Source organism: Ornithodoros turicata, chromosome 5 (genome assembly GCF_037126465.1).
Source record: "Ornithodoros turicata isolate Travis chromosome 5, ASM3712646v1, whole genome shotgun sequence".
Classification (NCBI taxonomy): Eukaryota; Metazoa; Arthropoda; class Arachnida; order Ixodida; family Argasidae; genus Ornithodoros; species Ornithodoros turicata.
Genome location: NC_088205.1, coordinates 79,795,720 through 79,814,807, shown reverse-complemented (window position 1 = coordinate 79,814,807; position 19,088 = coordinate 79,795,720). Strand labels below are relative to the sequence as shown.

The 19,088-nt window shown below is 44.5% G+C and overlaps 1 protein-coding gene and 1 long non-coding RNA gene across 2 annotated transcripts in view; one reads left to right on the top strand and one right to left on the bottom strand.

The window, feature by feature from the left end:
- Positions 1–1,875: 1,875 nt before the first annotated feature.
- The window catches only part of LOC135394933 (endothelin-converting enzyme 1-like), a 123,665-nt gene continuing 106,452 nt past the window's right edge, over positions 1,876–19,088 (bottom strand). Inside the window, exons 3-4 of the mRNA XM_064626018.1 lie at positions 4,774–4,920; positions 1,876–2,205 (exon numbers count right to left, since the gene is read on the bottom strand). Of these exons, the coding sequence (XP_064482088.1) occupies positions 1,987–2,205; positions 4,774–4,920 (366 nt within the window). The 3' untranslated portion in view covers positions 1,876–1,986. The remainder of the gene's footprint in view (positions 2,206–4,773; positions 4,921–19,088) is intronic.
- LOC135396236 (uncharacterized) lies at positions 14,711–17,047 on the top strand. The gene is made up of 2 exons (XR_010423355.1): positions 14,711–14,907; positions 16,721–17,047. It is a non-coding gene; the product is annotated as an uncharacterized LOC135396236 (long non-coding RNA).

Here is a 19,088-nt window from a genome sequence, read left to right as displayed (position 1 = left end):
ATCTGTATAACCTTGCACTTACAACCGCAACATTTCCCAGTGCAATGCAAATGGCCAAAATTGTAGTTCTGAGCAAAGGGGGAGACAAAAATATGTTTAAAAATTATAGGCGAATATCTATATTACCTGTTTTTTCTAAAGGGTTGGAAATATTATTATATAATCGTCTTACGAAGTTTTTTTTTTTTTTTTAAGCACTCAGTAATGAATGACCGACAGTTCGGTTTTCGGAAATCTCATTCAACGGAACTTGCACTACTTGCCCAGAAAGAATTGCTCATTCGTAATTTTGAGGAAGGGCTATACACTATTCCAGTGTATCTTGACTTCTCCAAGGCCTTTGATTTCATTGATCATTCGTTTCTTCTGCAAAAGCTTGAGCGTTATGGGGTTCGCGGTGTCACCCTTTCTTTACTAGATTCATACCTCTCAAGCAGATTACAATAGGCAATCACCCCCATAGCGCACAGAAAATAAGCTCTGGTACACCACAAGGTAGTGGACTTGGACCGCTCTTGTTTAACGCCTACATAAATCATATTGTCAATGCCACTGAACTCGAGGAGTGTTACATATATGCGGATGACACCACTATTTATTTCGCAGGCAAAAACTTGGTAGATGTTGTGGCTAATAATGCACTGGCTGCTGTGAATGAGTGGGCTATTAAAAATCGTTTTCTAATTAACAATGACAAATCCAAAGCAATATTATACAAGGCAAAAAAACAAACCTGTGCCCCCTCAGATAAACATTGCTCTGGGCGATCAGGGGATTGAATTTGTTCATTCTGTAAAAAATTTAGGTCTGTTTTTTTCTGCTGTCCTGGGATGCTCATATTGAGCATATATGTAATAAACTATCAAAAGTGTGTGGCATTATGCAGAGAAGCAGATTTATATTGCCTAAGCAGATCAAATTATTAATATACCAATCCCTCATACATTCTGTTGTGGAGTACATCTCGTGTGGAGTACCACCAGCTCACATAACCTCAGCAAAATACTACTTCTGCAGAAGAAAGCTGTTAGGCTCATAGAGGGAGTATCATTCTCTGCCCATACTACATCAATATTTAAGGAATTACATATCAAAAGAATAAATTCCTTATTAGATTACCTATTAGTTAGATCGTATCTAAGATCTGTTCGCGAAAATAACAGTACATGGTTATCATTGTGTAATTTACACAGATCCGACCTACCAGGCAGACCTACCAGGCAGAGCAATTTATGCCAAGTTCTGTTTCATAGGACGAGTTACAGAATGGCGAGGGTTCTCAACCGTTTCTTGCTTGCGAATATTAACATTACTCTGCTTCTCCCGCGAGCCTTCGCGATATGTTCTGAGTTCTACAAAGAGGTTTTTGTTCTGTGTTTCCGTCATATGTTGCGTTGCATACCACTGTACAACGTGTTGTAACCATTGCATATATCTCTGTTAGCATCAGGTCTTCTTTTTTACCATTGTACAGCACTAACTTGCTGCTGCGGACGCCAAATTCAAGGGGGTACTGCTCTAGTCAAGCAGCGTTTGCTGCTTTTTGGCGTACCTCCTCCAATTGTGCTGTAGCGCAAAAGGAAAAATAAATGGAAATGGAAAAAGTCTCAGGAGCAGCTAAGAGGGGACTAGACAGGACAGACAGACAACGACGACTCAAAACCAGGTAATGAACTCGTTATCGCTTCTTCCACTTGCATTCGAATTGTTCATTTGCTGGTTTTGCATGCTCTTCATCTCTTTCTCGTCACCTCTCAATCCATGTACTATTTATTAGAGCCAACGTTGACGTCCTCTCTGCATGCCAGTACTACATCTTATACGTTTCACAGTTTCCAGTACAGGGCCCTCGCGGCAACAAAAATGACGCACAACTATAGTTTGCATCTTGTCTTCGTGTTTATTGTATTGCACCTGAAAACTACAGGCTGTAGCTTTATGGGTACACAACTCCATGCCTAGCACATGTCGAATGCGAAGTCATCACTAGATAAGCTTCAGGCAGAGTGGGGCCTGTGTTTCGTTTTTCATACACCCGAGATAGCACAGTCCCCTCTTGATGTCTTGGTGATATTCACAAAGGTACACACAAAACAGCTCACGGCAGATGCTGCGCTGCCTTAACTGGTGATTGGTGGCCACGGTTATCTGTTCCTTAGGCTTCGGAAGGTCTTCTGGCGATTTTGGTACGCCGCCATGTTGTTCCTGCACGAGAAATATAATGAGTATAAAAGCGCCTGCGTAATGTGTGTGCAAAGTTATGTACAGTGTTGCCCCATAAAGGTCGTCCTGGCATGCCATGCATGTCAGATTGAATCCCGATATATCTCATCCCGACATTGAATCCCGATTTGTTTCAAAGCGACTGAGCGTCGTAGTACAGGATTATAACCCAATAGAAATCCCGTATAAAGAACAATCAAAATGACGGCGACACACTCTCCTGACGCGCAACCATGGAGGGAGGGAAGCACAGGAGCAGCCCCTCCCATATACCAACCGTTTCCCATTGAGACTGGCCTGTCATCCTTCGCAACAGTGTTGCCGCACGTGGACCAAATGTATCACGATATCGGAGGCTCAAAAAGCATTAGATTAGTATATATATATATATATATATATCACCGTGTATATATCACCGTCACCGTGGAACATTGACGTCTCGCCGAGACGCACTGTTGCGCCCATCCAAGATCGTGTCACTTCCCTGCGCCAGGCTGACGAGGTCCAAGTAGACCGAAACAGCTGTCCTTGGCTGGGAGGGCACGATCAAATTGTAAACATGTGCTCAACGTGCAGCTACAGAGCTTCAGCTATTTTTCCTTTGTATATATATATATATATATATATATATATATATATCAAGAGGGAGGAAAAGCCATTAAAAAAATAAGTAAATGATGCTAGACGTGTTTGAAATTCAAACTTACAGATTAAAATGGCTTCTATGGCTGCACGTAGAGAAACAGATACTCATTGAACGATGCGACAGCACCAGAGGACACGTGTTTCGCCGTTACGGCTCGTCGGCCCTGGGTAGCTGCGCATCGTTCGGGATTGGCAAACCAGGGGTCACTCAGCGAGCGGAACCTATGGAACCACCCTCGTATATATATATATATATATATATATATATACACGACGGTGGTTCCATAAGTTTCCGGCACGAGGTAGAAAATGCGATTAAGGACGCGTGGCGCCATCTGTTGGAGGGCCGGAGCACCACCCTCAACCCTCTCCATGCTTTTGTCGGTTGGAGGGCGGCATTTCAAACAGCCAGGGCGCACTCTTCAGTTAAAATGAAAAAAATGGAGTACCGCGTTGTGATAAAATTATTGACAGAAGAGGGAGTGTTGCTGCACGTGGACCAAATGTATCACGATATTGGAGGCTCAAAAAGCATTAGATTAGTAATATATATATATATATATATATATATATGTCATGAGCCACTCAAAAAGAAATAATAAAAATCAGCTTTTAACACAGAGTCCTCGGTTATTTAAATCTACATAAACCAAGTCACGATTTGTCTCTGTTGTTTAAACCGTTACTGGTGCTTGATCGGTTTTCAGATCTTCAAAGGGCAGAACTGAATGTTAATATAAATTACAGAGCAGAAAACCTTCTCACGCCGCACCGCTCGAGTGAGGAATGCACAAGCACTGCCTGTACAGTTTTTTTCGAGCGTTCCGCGTAGCCACGAATGGTTCCAAATATGCTATTGCAACACTTGAGCAAGGGCAAGCCAGATGGCACGTGATCTAAGCTGGCACTGCGGAGGTTTCGCCACTCGGTGTACAGGGACTGAGCTTCCAGCTCACTTAGGGAGCCGAGAAATGCTACAGCCAAAGGAATTCCTGGGGCTGCCTGTCCTTCTCTCACATGAAGCGGAGCCAAAACTGTTATGGAGTGCGTGGACAATACAGGAGGAGGACAACACATGGAGTGTGTTGAAACTGCTCGGGACGCGAAAGGTATTCGGGTTATCATTTGTTTCACGGTCACAATGAAAAATTCTATGCTGAAGGTGAACAGCTTGGTCGTGAAGGTTTCGCGTAACCCGCCGAGTGGTACATATGAAAATATTATTCCAAAAGCCGGGAAGACCCAAGCGTCGAGTGCAACGGGGTGCATGGACGGTACGCGTATGTTCTTTCAAGGGCTTCCCCTTACCCGTCCACCCCTACTGCACTCGACTTGCACTACATTGTGCCGCTTAGGGACCTCTTGAGGCGGCAATGTGCCCGGAGGTACAGATCAGCCTACTTGTCTACCAAGACATCGAAACCTCCGGCGGAGCTTTATGGTTAGGCCGTCACCTACTCATCAGTAGATCTGGATAGATATTCGCGAAAATCAGTAGCTCTCATGGCAGTTCCGGGTGTTCCACCCTGGCTCCTCCATCTCAGTTATTCCCAGATAAGATGTATCTTGGGTACAATAAAATAAAAACAAAATGAAATGAGATCAAATAAATCGAGAGGTGTTGCAACAGTGACTGACTCCTCCCGCGCCTGCAACTCACCCGGCATCAGCGGTTTCGGCAGACGTGTACGGTGGCCACAGCCGGGCGAATAGTAGTGGGACAATAATGAACTTTTAGCTTGGTTCTTCACTAGTGCGGGTGTACAAAGAGTGAGAAGGAGCGGGAGATATTATCCGTACGGTATATTTAGCGGAAGAGAGAGGGAAAGAACGAAATAAGAAAGCATGACCGCAGGTCCCCACGTAACAACAGGCCAAAGGAAGCGTTCTGCTAATGCGACTTACCTGCTCATCGTTCAATCTTCCGCTGTCATGGGCAAGTGCAGCTGAATGCAAGCCTAGAATAAGCAGGACAATGCAAACTGGAGCGACGTGTTTCATCTTCAGATAGGTGTTGAACGTTCGTACTCTTGTCGTCGTTTTGTGAGATGCCTGGTAGAAAGGTACGCGTTTATATGGCCGCTTGCTCTAAATGGCGTTTCAAAGGATGCTGATGTCTTGACTAAATAAGGGCTAGAACAGACTCATCATGTGTCTGCGTGGACTTGAAAATATACACGACGTCTCAGCGAACGTGCTGTATGTCTTACAGCGCAAACAACCATGCCATGCACGCGAAGGCAGCAGGTAGACATAACATTAAGAATACTGATTTTACACATCCGTATGAATTCAGTTACACGGTATCACACGAATCTTTCGAATGTCTGCAACAGGTGATTCAAGCAGGCTCTGTATCATTAAGTGTTTCGCGATATACAGGGTGTCCCAGAAAACATGTCATTGAATTATAATTTGAGAAGAAAAAAAACGAAAGAAAAGAACTACACCACCTAGAATAAAGCTATTCACGGCATTTGTTCGAACTAGGTTTTCGGTAGCTCCTGATGTGAATGTCATGTAACGTAAGCTTAATCATGTAAATTTTTAGAACTGAACTCGGAAATTTGCCAAGTAACGGTCGCTTTTTTTTACAGCACCAATGTGAAGCGCGTGCCGAATTTACCAAAACCGATGACAGGGATATTGAGGAACAATAGCCGAACGTTATCCTTCTCGGGGTACCCGAGACGACATTTTGAGCGCAATCGCTGTCAGCCCGACGAAAGGAGGTTCCAAACCCAGCCTGCAGATAGGGTTGCCACCAGGTCGGTATTATACCGGCGCGGCCGGTTATTTGCTCGCTCTGTCGGTAGGAAGGTGATACGGTTACCGGCAGCCTTTTGCCGGTATTTGTGGCTCAAGACCTTCCATAGAGGCTTGTGCGGGGTTTTCCCTTCAACATTCCACTACAGCTTGAATAAATTTGGAGCACAGACCCAACTCCGTAGTTTTCTCAGTTATTCATTATTATTATTATTCTTATCATTGTTATTCATTAAGTCTTGTGTCCGGAGGAGACAAGATCAGTGGTTGTGTCGAGCCAGCTAGAACTTAGGCCGTATACAACCATCATGAGATATCCGCCTGCAAAGAAGGGTTTGTCTGCGTCGACGTGTTTTTCAAAGTAAGTGGCAGTTCAATCCGGTTGCTCCAATACGATCCAGTGTAGCAATTTCTAGCATCAATGATACAGCCAGACAGAGGAACATATGTTTCCTCGTATTATCGTGAGCGAGTACGCTCTCCCTTTATCTGTCTCTATGAGAGTCTACCCCTCACCCACTACCCTTTCCCGCGAGCCTTTCCTCCTTTCCATCTATTCCACCTTCTCTCCCTCAGCCGGTATTCTTCAATACGAAAGGTGGCAACCCTACCTACAGAGTAGAAAAAGTGACAGTTCCTGAAATTGAGAGAAGGAAAGCAGGATCCCAGCTAAAGCCAGAAGCGATACGGTTGTGTTACCTTTCTGCGATGCCGGCGTGGGCTGGGTTTCCAACCTCCTCTTGTCGGATTGAGAACGATTCGTTGCGCTCTATTGTCTGGAAGCTCCGTACAGCATTTATGTTGTGCTATTTTTTCCTCAGCTCCTCAGCATCCGTGTCAATTATAATTAATTTGAGTAAATTCGGCACGCTCAACACATTGGCGGGGTAAACAAGTGGCCTTTACTTGGCAAATTTCCGAGTTAAGTTATCAAAAATTTACATAATTAAACTTACATTACACAACGAAAGAAAGAGAGGACACTTACATTACACGACATTCACATCAGAAGGTGGCAAAAACCTACTAAGAACAAATGCCTTGGTCCGCGTGATCCTTGGTGGTGTAGTCCTCTTTATTATAATTCAGTGACACGTTTTCTTGGACACCCTGTATTAATAACAGCGTTATGAGCGTCAACAGGAAGAGAAACGAAAATGTAGCTTGGAATCTTGACAGAAATTCTGAAAGATATAGTAGTGAACAGGGGACCCGGTCATTACGCCATGAAGACTTTAATGGGATGAAACCAGCATGGTTTCCCCGCCTGGTCCGGAAGCAGCAACAAGCGCCCTGCGGTTGTCATCTGCAAGCCGACGCAGTCTCCTCCATGACTATTATTTCGCAATGCAAAGAATAGACAGGCGTTTAAAAATATTTTTATTCAACTAATTCGACGAACTTACGATTACAGATCCTCGATATGTGCGACAACACTCATTATTCTACTTGAGGCACAACCAACATCGAATAGCCTTTATATACACACTAAAAACGGAACTTGACCGCATAGCACGTTGTGCGCCAACCATTGCCAAGAATGATAGGGTTATCGCTTCTCATTCGAAGATAGACAGGGGCGTACGCCTTTCTGTGGCAATTTTGATATATCCAAATTGCCACAAAAAGGCGTACACCTACATCCGAATCCGAAGCGATAACCCTATATCATTCGTGGCAATGGTTGGCGCACAGCGTGCTATGCGGTCAAGTTGTGTTTTTAGAGTGTAAAATACAAACGTTACACTATGTCCGTCGAATTCGTATCTGAGGGATAGAAAAGCAGTGTCAAAATCAGCAATACTATTTATTCTACCTGAGGCTCATCTACTCATCAACAACAACTACGTGAATGATGATGGCAGAGATATTTCTCCACAACAATTGCGGTGCATGTGGGTTTTTAAAAAGACAATGAACGGATATTTGACAAGCCTAGAGTCAAGCCTAGACCACGATCAAGAGCACGATCATTTTTAATATGGTCCCCTGTATACTACAGCATTCACACTGTGAAATGAAAATGGAATAGGCGTTCATTCTATACATTTATTTGACAATTATCAAGTGATTTTTGGCCCAAAACCAGCGCTAGATGCAGGTTGTTTGATCGCTTTTGCGAGGTTCAATCCAACACAGTTGCATTTTACCCGAGTGCATAACATGCTAGAGAGAACATGTTACACTACGCTGGTGGTGCTGCCGTCAGTATATATGTGAGCCCTCGAGCACCTTTGTGCATGCAATAGCACGGTACACAGTTCAGTTGCACGGTCATTTATTTCTATTACCTTAGCGCACAAGTTCGGTATTACGTAATGAGACCAGGATAGTCACCCTCATTCTTGTATTGGTATTGTTTTGTGCCTTGGTTTGATTTGTGACAAACGTAGCGGTGGTGTGACTTGGATACCGCCTTTGTGTCTGAGCTATGTCGTCAGCTTGTTGCGATAATAGTAATGTGTAGCTTGTCGTGTTATTTGTAGCAGTGTTTAAGGCAAAAGTGGTGTCTCAGTACAAGTTTCCTTATGGGGGGGGGGGGGGTACCCAGAGAAAGAGTACCCACAGAAGAGTCGCACATGGCTGTGCACTAGGGCCCTGCGGACCGACAAACATGTTTCCGAGAGTTAGGCTCGGCCGGGTCACTCAACTAATGATGATACCGTGTAACTACATTCAGACGGATGTGTAAAATCAGTATTGTTAATGTTATGTCTACTTGCTGCCTTCACCTACGTAGCCAGTGTAAGGTTGTTTGCGCTATAACACACACATCACGTTCGCTGAGACATCATGTATATTTTCAAGTCCATGCAGGTACGTCATGAGTGTCTTCTAGTCCTTATTTGGTCAAGACGGTAGCATCTCTGAACGGAAGCAAATTTTTCCACCACTGACGCGAGGAGGAGGAGGGAGGAGGAGGAGGAGTGTCGTTGGGAGGAACCGGAGGAACCCGAGAGGTCTGCCTGCCTGATTAGGCGGCATGTTTCTCGGGAAGGGAAAGGTGGTGGAGAGGAGGAGAGGAAAGGGTGAAGTGGAAGACCGAGCGGAATCCGCTCGGGGGGAGGATAGCTGCGTCCATGGGCCGACTTCAGGGGAACTGTGCCGGCATACGCCTATTACACATCTGAGGGAAACCCAGGAAAAACCCCAGACGGCACAGCCGGCCCGCGGATTCGATCCGCGGACCTCCCAGTCTCCAAGCGCACGCGTTACCGCTGCGCCACCGGAGCTGGTACCACTGACGCAATGTACAGAACGCGAGGATATACCGTGCTCCCTTGTGTCGAGTTTCTTTCTTTTTTTTTTTCTGAGGTACGCCGTGGCCACAGCATACTATTCCCCTCTGCTTCTTGCTGTCCTTTCTCGCTCAAGTGAGGAACCAAGCCAAAAAATCATTATTGTCTCACCACTCTGCTCCCGACTGTGGCCACCGTACACGTCTGCCGAAACTGGTGATGCCGGGTGAGTTGAAGGTGCTGCAGGAGTCAGCCACTGGTTGCCACACCACTCCGCTTATCGTGAGATCTACACTGACACAGCACTCTTAAAAATGAACTTCACCGCATAGCACGCAACTAGCCATCCATCACCTCGAATGATATCGTTATCTGCCCTGATTTGTTGGAAACGGGAGGCGTACGCCTTTTCTGTGACACTTATGCTGTTCATAATTGTCACAGAAAAGGCGTACGCCTTCCGTTTTCAACAAATCAGGGCAGATAACGATATCATTCGAGGTGATGGTTGGCTAGGAGCGTACTATGTGGTGAAGTTCATTTTTAAGAGTGTACTGGTTCTTCAAGTATTTCCTCTTAGAATAAGATTCACTTAGTTGAGAGTCTTCAGGTGATTTGTCCCGTTTATGTTCTAACTCCTTGTCCGCGTCTATTGCTGCAGTAAGCCGACATGATCTACTGGTTACATATCTACATATCCCCTGTGAGTTATAAATAACAATGTCATGGGGAGGCGACGGCCAATCCCAAAGCACCCGTACACTCTTAAAAATGAACTTCACCGCATAGCACGCTCCTAGCCAACCATCATCTCGAATGATATCGTTATCTGCCCTGATTTGTTGAAAACGGGAGGCGTACGCCTTTTCTGTGGCACTTATGCTGTTCATAATTGTCGGAGCAGCGTTCAAGACCTATCTTTTCGCCGTACAGAGGAAACTGTAGTATGGTCACTTCTAGGGAGATACCCTACCAATGGTCGCCTTTGCTTTTTAACGTTTCAAAAGAAAATATGACATAATAATGAAACCGTTGTGCATTCATTTGTGTGGGTATCTTTTTGCTCTTACTTCAAACTGTTCCAACCGCGAAAATAAAATATGTAGACTGTCTGAATTGCAAATAAACTCTTTTTATCATTCCAGCCTGCTTTGATGATCATCATCAGCCAGCTGTTCAGTATGGATAGATTAGCAAGCACCACATGAACGTCTCGGGCGCGGTATTATAGCATAGATGTGACTTAGCTGAATATAATGTCTCTTTTGGTCCTCCACAACGGATAGGAAAACTTCACCACACGGAAAAACGTTATCCGAACCAAGCCTCGCGACCCACCCGTGCGCCGTTCAGCGTAACTATGTGTAGAGTGGGTGGGATATAAAAATATTTTCTCGCCCTTATCAAAAACTACCTTCTCAATTTTTTTAAATGCTTTAGTATAGATATTGATCTGTCATCTCCTACTATTTGGATTGTTCTCGGCCGACCGCTTCATTTTCAAAAATGACGTTGAAAATGGCCAACTTTACCAAAACTACGGCATTTGGGATTAAATTGGTCAAAAAGTATTGTGTGGTCGGCCTTCAAAACATGTGATTTTGAAGTATGGAAGGTCCAGAATACGCTGAATTTATTTGTCCCTTCCAGCTTGTGCGAAAAGTGCCCTTAGCAAGGGGCAAATTTGTAAGAAATAGCGCCAAAAAGCAGCCCTGTTTCGCTGGCCGAAAATGAAACACGAGGGAAGAACTTGATATTGGCAGAATGTTAGGGCCACGCTCTTTCATTCTATGTCACTAAAGTCCACCTAGACGCAAAACCCTGCTCAGTAGGTTACTTTTTTCGTAGCATGGTTTTCGCGATTCTGACGAACTTTGACCCCGCCTAGATCGACAACGGTTCAACATTGTCCAGTAAAACCCGGGAAGATATCTTTATTTGCAATAAGGAGTCCATGATAATTTTTGGAAGCAAAACTGAGGGGGGTCGAGCACGACCTTTGGGTGGTTTGGCCTGGAATGACCCAAGTCAGTTCTTGGAATAAAAAAAAGAAAAATGAACAGAGCAGGCTGTGCATTTGTTTTTCGTTTTACTTGCTGTATGGGATGGCATCTTTCGGTGGGAATGTTTTTAAAACCTACCTTCAATCGTAAATGATGCAATTGTTCACTCGCCCATTCGGAGATTCCCTTCCCTCTTCTGACGAAACAAGCGTTTGGACGGTACGGGTATTTGGACGGGTTGGGCAAGTTTTCCCCCCTTTGGTTCAGTTCGTCCAATGCCCACTACGTCCAATTTTTTTCGGACGTACTGAGTACTTGGACGAAATAAACATTTGGATGAATTGGGGTGCTACCGCTATCGACAAACTCCTTTTCCTCGTCCTTATCCCCTCTCACCAAGCTTTGCCAGCGTGATTGTGAAATACGTGAGGAGCAATATGAAGTGGCTTTGAGAATGGGCTGAATCATACGCATCACTGTCCTTTGCTTGAATTTGCAAATATACGCACAGGAATGAATAGCCTTCCGCTGTGTGGAATTAGCTCAGTGACCCGGCCGAGCCTAACTCTCGGAAACATGTTTGTCGGCCCGGGTCGACGCTTTGACATTCGTGTACTTTTATTTCGCCATGCAAAGAGCAATTTGTATTTTACTCTTCAGGTTGATTCAATTGTATGTTTGAGTCAGATGGTGTGTGCGCTTAATTCTTTCTTTATTATGCGTATGTTGATTCACTTTTCATATTCTCTCAATGTAACTATTTCTTTTTGTTATTAGCTCACACTATGTATTCTTAAGCGTCTTCTCATCTTCATAGGACTATCTGTTTGGTATGACATATATACGCTTGTTGCGATTTACACTGCATGCGGCACACGCTTGTCCTATGGCAGCTAGTCTCTCGTCTGTACTATGTTGTCATTTTTCAATCATAACTGTAACCGTACATCTACTATCATAGTCATTTCATAGAATTCCCAACATTTTGATATGATATATCATCATTACAAATTTTAAACTATGCTCATATCAACTGAAATCAGAGGGATTCATGAGCGCAGCACGATCATGAACAACCGCTGCAAACAACATTACACACAAAAAACAAGAACAAAAAATCAGGACGTATACAATTGTACAACACGGATTTCAGCGGTAGCTGTTGTGTATCGGGTTACTCCATCACTCTTCGGAGGATCCCAGGTCAGGACCGGCTGTCTCTCCTCCCTTCTGCATCGACTTCGCCTCAATGTGACCTTCACCCCGCAGTTCAAACACAGACTATAGGATATGCTTCAACCAGCTCGTGTTCCAACTGCGGCAGAGTGGCGAGTATTCAACACGGCGTCATCGATTGCCCTGTATACAGGTCGGAAAAAGCAATGCTCCAGTCCCAACTGACCCGTACCAACAACAAATTGCTCAGCCTTGCAACATTTTTGGGTCCTTGTTCGAACCCTGTGCAGCACCATCAATGCCTGCATTCGTTCTATGTGTTCCTGACGTTTTCTAACCTGCTTGAACTCCTGTGACCTCAGAGCTGTTGCCGTGAATGCCCCGTCTCTCTTCGAAAGAGAAGCGATAACCCTATCATTCTTGGCAATGGTTGCCGCACGACGTGCTATGCGGTGAAGTTCTGTTTTTAGAGTGTAAATAAAGGCTATTCGATGTTGGTTGTGCCTCAAGCAGAATAATGCGTGTTGTCGCACATCGATGATTCTGTAATCGTAAGTTCGTCGACTTAGTTGGATACAAATATTTTTTAATGCCTGTCTATTCTTTGCATTGCGAAATAATAGTCATGGAGGATACTGCGTCGGCTCGCAGATGACAGCCGCAGGGCGCTTGTTGCTGCGCCCGGGCCAGGCGGGGAAACCATGCTGGTTTCTTCCCATTAAAGTCTTCATGGCGTAAAGACGGGGGTTCCCTACTACAATCAACCCTCGATTTATGAACACCCTCGGTTCCCCGAAAAATCGTTAATAAATCGAGAGATTCATACATCGAAAATTCAGTTAACTGAGTACTATCGAGCAAATGCAACAGTATTTCCGAGTTGGGATTGTGTTTATAATGCCATATATTGTGTAATTTTGCTTTTGACCATGCCTTCTGCTGTATCAATCTCACAAAGAACAGACGTTAGCGCATTCACACTCTGTTTACTATGCAATACTAAATTGTTTAATTTTGCTTTGGACCATGCCTTCCGCTGTGCCAATCTTGGAGATAAGAGATGTCACCACATTCACACTGGACTGGTCTCGGATTTCATCGGGGATTTTTAACCTCCGTTTATTAATCTCCGGGTGACAGCGACCACCTTATTCATCAACTGAGGTCAGGAACACTTGGTCGCACCTTGTGCGACCTCGGAAAACCCGTTTGTTGTTCGGATTTCGAGGGGTTAAGAACCGAGGGTGCAATACCTGGAAAACGTTTTGTCCGTTTAGGCGTCATTCATAAAACTACGGAATTATCCCTTTGAAGGTTTCTGTTCACCTCGGAACGATTCGTTCATAAATTGAGGGCAAAAACGCTGGGCAACTCCTAGTTGGTTCCCAGAAATTCCGTTCATTATTCGAATATCGAGGTTCATAAAACGAGGGAAAAATGAATGGAAAAAGTTTGGTTCCACGTGCTCGTGTTCATAAAACGAGGGAATTCATAAATCGAAGGTTCATAAATCGAGGGTTGACTGTATATCTTTCAGAATTTCTATCGAGATTCCGAACTACATTTTCCTTTCTCTTCCCGTTGACGCTCATAACGCTGTTATTAATACAGGGTGTCCCAGAACACGTGTCACTGAATTATAATTAAGAGGAATACACCACCAAGGATCACACGGACCAAGGCATTTGTTCTCAGCAGGTTTTTGCCACCTTCTGATGTGAATGTCGTGTAATGTAAGTTTACTTATGTAAATTTTTGCGGACTTAACACGGAAATTTGCCAACTAAAGGGCACTTTTTTTTTACCCCGTCGATGTGTTGAGCGTGCCGGATTTACTCCAATTAATTATAATTGACACGGATGCTGAGGAGGTTGGAAACCCAGCCCACGACAGCATAGCAGAAAGGTAACACAACGTTATCGCTTCTGGCTTTAGCTGGGATCCTGCTTTACTTCTCTCAATTTCTGGAACTGTCACTTTTTTTGCTCTGTAGGATGGGTTTGGAACCTCCATTCGTCGGGCTGACAGCGACTGCGCTCAAAATGTCGTCGCGTGTAGCATAACGTTCGGCTATATTGTTCCTCAATATCCCTGCGGTTTTGGCATGGGTTTTGGTAAATTCGGCACGCTCTTCAGATTGGTGGTGTCAAAAAGTGACCGTCGGCAAATTTCCGAGTTGAGTTCTCACAAAATTTACAAGATTAAGCTTACGTTACATGACATTCACATCAGGAGTTGCCGAAAAAAACCTAGTTAGAGCAAATACCGTTGACTGATTGATTCTAGGTGGTGTAGTTCTTTTGTTTTATTTGTTTATCAAATTATAATTCAATGACAGGTTTTCTGGGACAGCCCGTATATCGCGAAACACTTAATGATACAGAGCCCTCTTGAATCACCTGTCGCAGAGATTCGAGAGATTCGCGTGATACCGTGTAACTGAATTCATACGGATGTGTAAAATCAGTATCCTTAATGTTATGTCTACCTCCTGCGTTCACGTGCATGGCATGGTTGTTTGCGCTGTAAGACATACAGCACGTTCGCTGAGACGTCGTGTATATTTTCAAGTCCACGCAGACACATGACGAGTCTGTTCTAGCCCTTATTTAGTCAAGACATCAGCATACTTTGGACGGAAGTAAAGTTTTCCAGCGCTGACGCCATTTAGAGCAAGCGGACATATAAACGCGTACCTTTCTACCAGGTATCTCACAGAACGACGACAAGAGTACGAACGTTCAACACCTATCTGAAGATGAAACACGTCGCCCCAGTTTGCATTGTCCTGCTAATTCTAGGCTTGCATTCAGCTGCACTTGCCCATGACAGCGGAAGATTGAACGATAAGAAGGTAAGTTGTCGCATTAGCAGAACGCATCCTTTGGCCTGTTGTTACGTGGGGACCTGCGGTCATGCTTTCTTCCTCTCTCTCTTCCGCTAAATATACCATACGGATAATATCTCCCGCTAATTCTCTCTCTCTGTACACCCGCACTAGTGAAGCACCAAGCTAAAAGTTCATTATTGTCCCACTACTATGCGCCCGGCTGTGGCCACCGTACACGTCTGCCGAAACTGCTGATGCCGGGTGAGTTGCAGGCGCGGGAGGAGTCAGTCACTGTTGCCACAGCTCTCGATTTATTTGATCTCATTTCTTTTTTCTTTTTCTTTTTTTATTGTACCCAAGATACATCTTATTTGGGAATAACTGAGATAGAGGAGCCAGGGTGGAACACCCGGAACTGTCATGAGAGCTACTGATTTTCGCGAACATCTATCCAGATCTACTGTGAGTTATAGAAACCTGATGAGTAGGCAACGGCCTAACCATAAAGCTCCGCCGGAGGTTACGATATCTTGGTAGATAAGTAGGCTGATCTGTACCTCCGGGCACATTGCCGCCTCAAGAGGTCCCCAAGCGGGACAATGAAGTGCAAGTCGAGTGCAGTATAGGGGTGGACGGGTAAGTGGAAGCCCTTGAACGGACTCGTGAAACTAAAGAACATACGCGTACCGTCCATGCACCCCGTTGCACTCGACGTTCAGTACATTGTGCTCCTTGGGTCTTCCCGGCTTTTGAAATAATATTTTCAAATGTACCACTGGGCGGGTTACGCGAAACCTTCACGACAAACTGTTCACCTTCATCATAGAATTTTTCATTGAGACCGTGAAACAAACGATGGCCCGAGTACCTTTCGCGTCAGGAGGAGTTTTGGACACCACCACACACTCGATGTGTTGTCCTCCTCCTGCGTTGTCCACGCACTCCATAACAGTTTTGGCTCCGCTCCATGTGAGAGAAGGACAGGCAGCCTTATAGTAATGCCTTTGGCTGTAGCATTTCTCGGCTTCCTAAGTGAGCTGGAAGCTCAATCCCTGTACCCCGAGTGGCGAAACCTCCGCAGTGCTAGCTTAGATCACGTGCCATCTGATCTGGCTTGCCGTTGCTCAAGTGTTGCAATAGCATATTTGGAATCATTCGTGGCTACGCAGAACGCTCGAAAAAAAAAAAAAAAAACTGTACAGGCAGTGCTTGCGCCTTCCTCACTCGAGCGGTGCGGCGTAAGAAGGTTTTCTGCTATGTAAATTGTATTAACATTCAGTTCTGCCCTTTGTAGACCTGAGAACCGATCAAGCACCAGTAACCGTTTAAACAACGGAGACAATTCGTGGCTTGGTTTATGTACGTAGATTCAAATAAATGAGGACCCTGCGTTAAAAACTGTTTTTTTTTTTATTTCTTTCTGACTGGCTCATGATATATATATATATAATAATTTTTGAGCCTCCGATATTGTGATACATTTGGTCCACGTGCAGCAACACTGTTGCGAAGGATGACAGGTCCGTCTCAATGGGAAACAGTTGGTATATGGGAGGGGCTGCTCCTATGCTTCCCTCCCTCCATGGTTGCGCGTCAGGAGAGTGTGTCGCCGCCATTTTGATTGTTCTTTACACGATATTTTTATTGGGTCATAATCTGGAAATACGACGCTCAGTCGCTTTGAAACAAATCGGGATTCAATGTCGGGACGAGATATATCGGGATTCAATCTGACATGCATGGCATGCCAGGACGACTTTTATGGTGCAACACTGTATATATAACTTTGCATACACTTTACTCGGGCGTTTTTATACTCATTATATTTCTCGTGCAGGAACAACACGGCGGCGTACCAAAAGAACTTCCGAGGCCTAAGGAACAGATAACCGTGACCGCCAATCACCAGTTAAGGAAGCGCAGCTTTTGCCGTGAGCTGTTTTGTGTGGGCAATTGTGAATATTACACAGGCATCACAAAGGGACTGTGCTATCTCGGGTGTATGAAAAACAAAACACAGGTCCCACTCTGCCTGAAGTTCATCTAGTGATGACTTTAGATTCGACATGTGCTAGGCATGGAACTGTGTACCCATAAAGCTACAGCTTCGCCTTCCAGAATGCCCGTAATTTTCAGGTGCAATACAATAAACACGAAGACAAGATGCAAACTAGTTCTGCGTCATTTTTGTTGCCGCGAGGGCCCTGTTCTGGAAACTCTGAAACGTAGAAGATGTAGTACGGGCATGCAGAAAGGACGACGACGTTGGCTCTAATAAATACATGGATTGAGAGGTGAAGAGAAAGAGATGAAGAGCACATAGTTTACCCGGAAGTCGACCTCTGGGGAGGTCGGTACCGGGCTTCGAGGGGATGTACCAGAAATGGGCAGCATTTATATATATATATTCTATTTCGAATATAAATACACGTAATTAAAATGTGTATTTACACACACGCAAGAAAAATGTACTGATATTTATATTTAGGCACTGCTTTAGGCGTATATTTAAAATACACTTAAATGCACGTATCTCATCCTCCCGTACTTGTGGGCTTTGCTCGAGTTCCACATTGTTAGCCTCCTGCAATGAAGGGTATCTTGGTCACTCATCCCGCATGTTCCACGATTTCCGTCCTTCTAGAAAACACTACAATGTGTGAATGAGGGCATCGTCATCCCCGTTGCTTCAGGCTGGAACCGGGGAGAGAAAGGAGAACACCAATCTGGGAAAAAATGCAATTCGTGGCACTTCACCAAGCCTGGTGTCTAAAGGGTGCCCCTACAATGCAACCATTAGCCGCAATTCTACTCTGTCATTCACTGGCAACTCCGGGTAATGACTGCAGACAATTTTTGACGGGAGTTTTTCACTCTCGTCCTGAAGATGGAAAATCGATGGACATAGGAAGAGGAGGTAAGCTAGCCGGTGTCTACGATTGAACGGAAAATATATCCATCCTTTCGAAGGAGCAGCGGGGATTAGACGGGACAGAGAGGGGACGACGACCCAAACCAGCAAATGAACACTTTGAATGAAAGTGGAAGAAGCGATAACGAGTTCATTACCTGGTTTTGAGTCGTCGTTGTCTATCTGTCGTTGTCGCCTGTCTGTTCTGTGTAGTCCCCTCCTATAGCTGCTCCTCAGACTTTAGGAGTCGTTTCCATTCGATGGAAAATCGGTCCACGCAAGATGCTGAAATCACCACACTGCATTACGAAAAAATAAAGGTATATGTGGATATTGTCAGCCGCGGGGGTTCGAACCCCTTCGGGAACCTTGGAACTTTGAAAAGGGATGTTTTGAATATTTTGAATGAAAACGAAATGTCAGCCTTGGTAAAGCGTATCAAAGGAACTGCTTCTTGCACTTTCTCTTCAAAATTTTTATTGACGGATCATAAACCCAATCTACCCCTTAGAATTGTGCTTAATGAAAATAGCACTTGGCAGAAGTTGGTATCAACCTTCATCCAGAAATCATTGTCAGTTTTAGATGTACCCAACTCCTTATCTCTGAGGAACTCTCAAGATTTTCTGAAAATGCTTTTGCCGTTTCATGGTTCTGAAATGTTCGCGATGTCGTTGGATGTCAAAAATCTGTACTATTCTCTTAGGAAACCTTTGCTGTTGAAACGGGTTTCGGATATTTTGAACGCATATTTGGTACGTTTCCAGTCTCACGCTGGCATTGCAATAACTGATTTTTTGGAATTGCTGAATTTATATTTGGATTCTAATGTAACTTGCATAGATGGCGTTCTATACACCCAAAAGGGTGGTGTTTTCATAGGTTCGTCTGTTGCACCGTTCTTATCTGAAATCTATTTAGGTTACTTCGACTCTCATTTACATGCTTTTGTAAATTTGTGTTTGCCTGACAGTGTTTTGGTGGCTAGATACGTCGATGATGTGATATTTATGTCTCGTTCCCGCTCCTGCTTGGTAGAACTGCAACGTGTGGCTCGTGAATCGGCCCCCGAATTAACATTTACGGAAGAGCATCCGACCGACGGGAAGTTGAAGTTTTCTCACATAGACCTAACCGTACACGTAGTGATTAGCCGCTTTTATTTCTTCAATGAGTGGTCATAATGGGTCCGTTGCGAAAAACATGGCATCGTTAGTGCCCAGCTGATTCGCTAACACTCACGCAATCATGGCCGCTCTTGCCATGACGAAACTTTTTTTTCGCGGGGCCAACA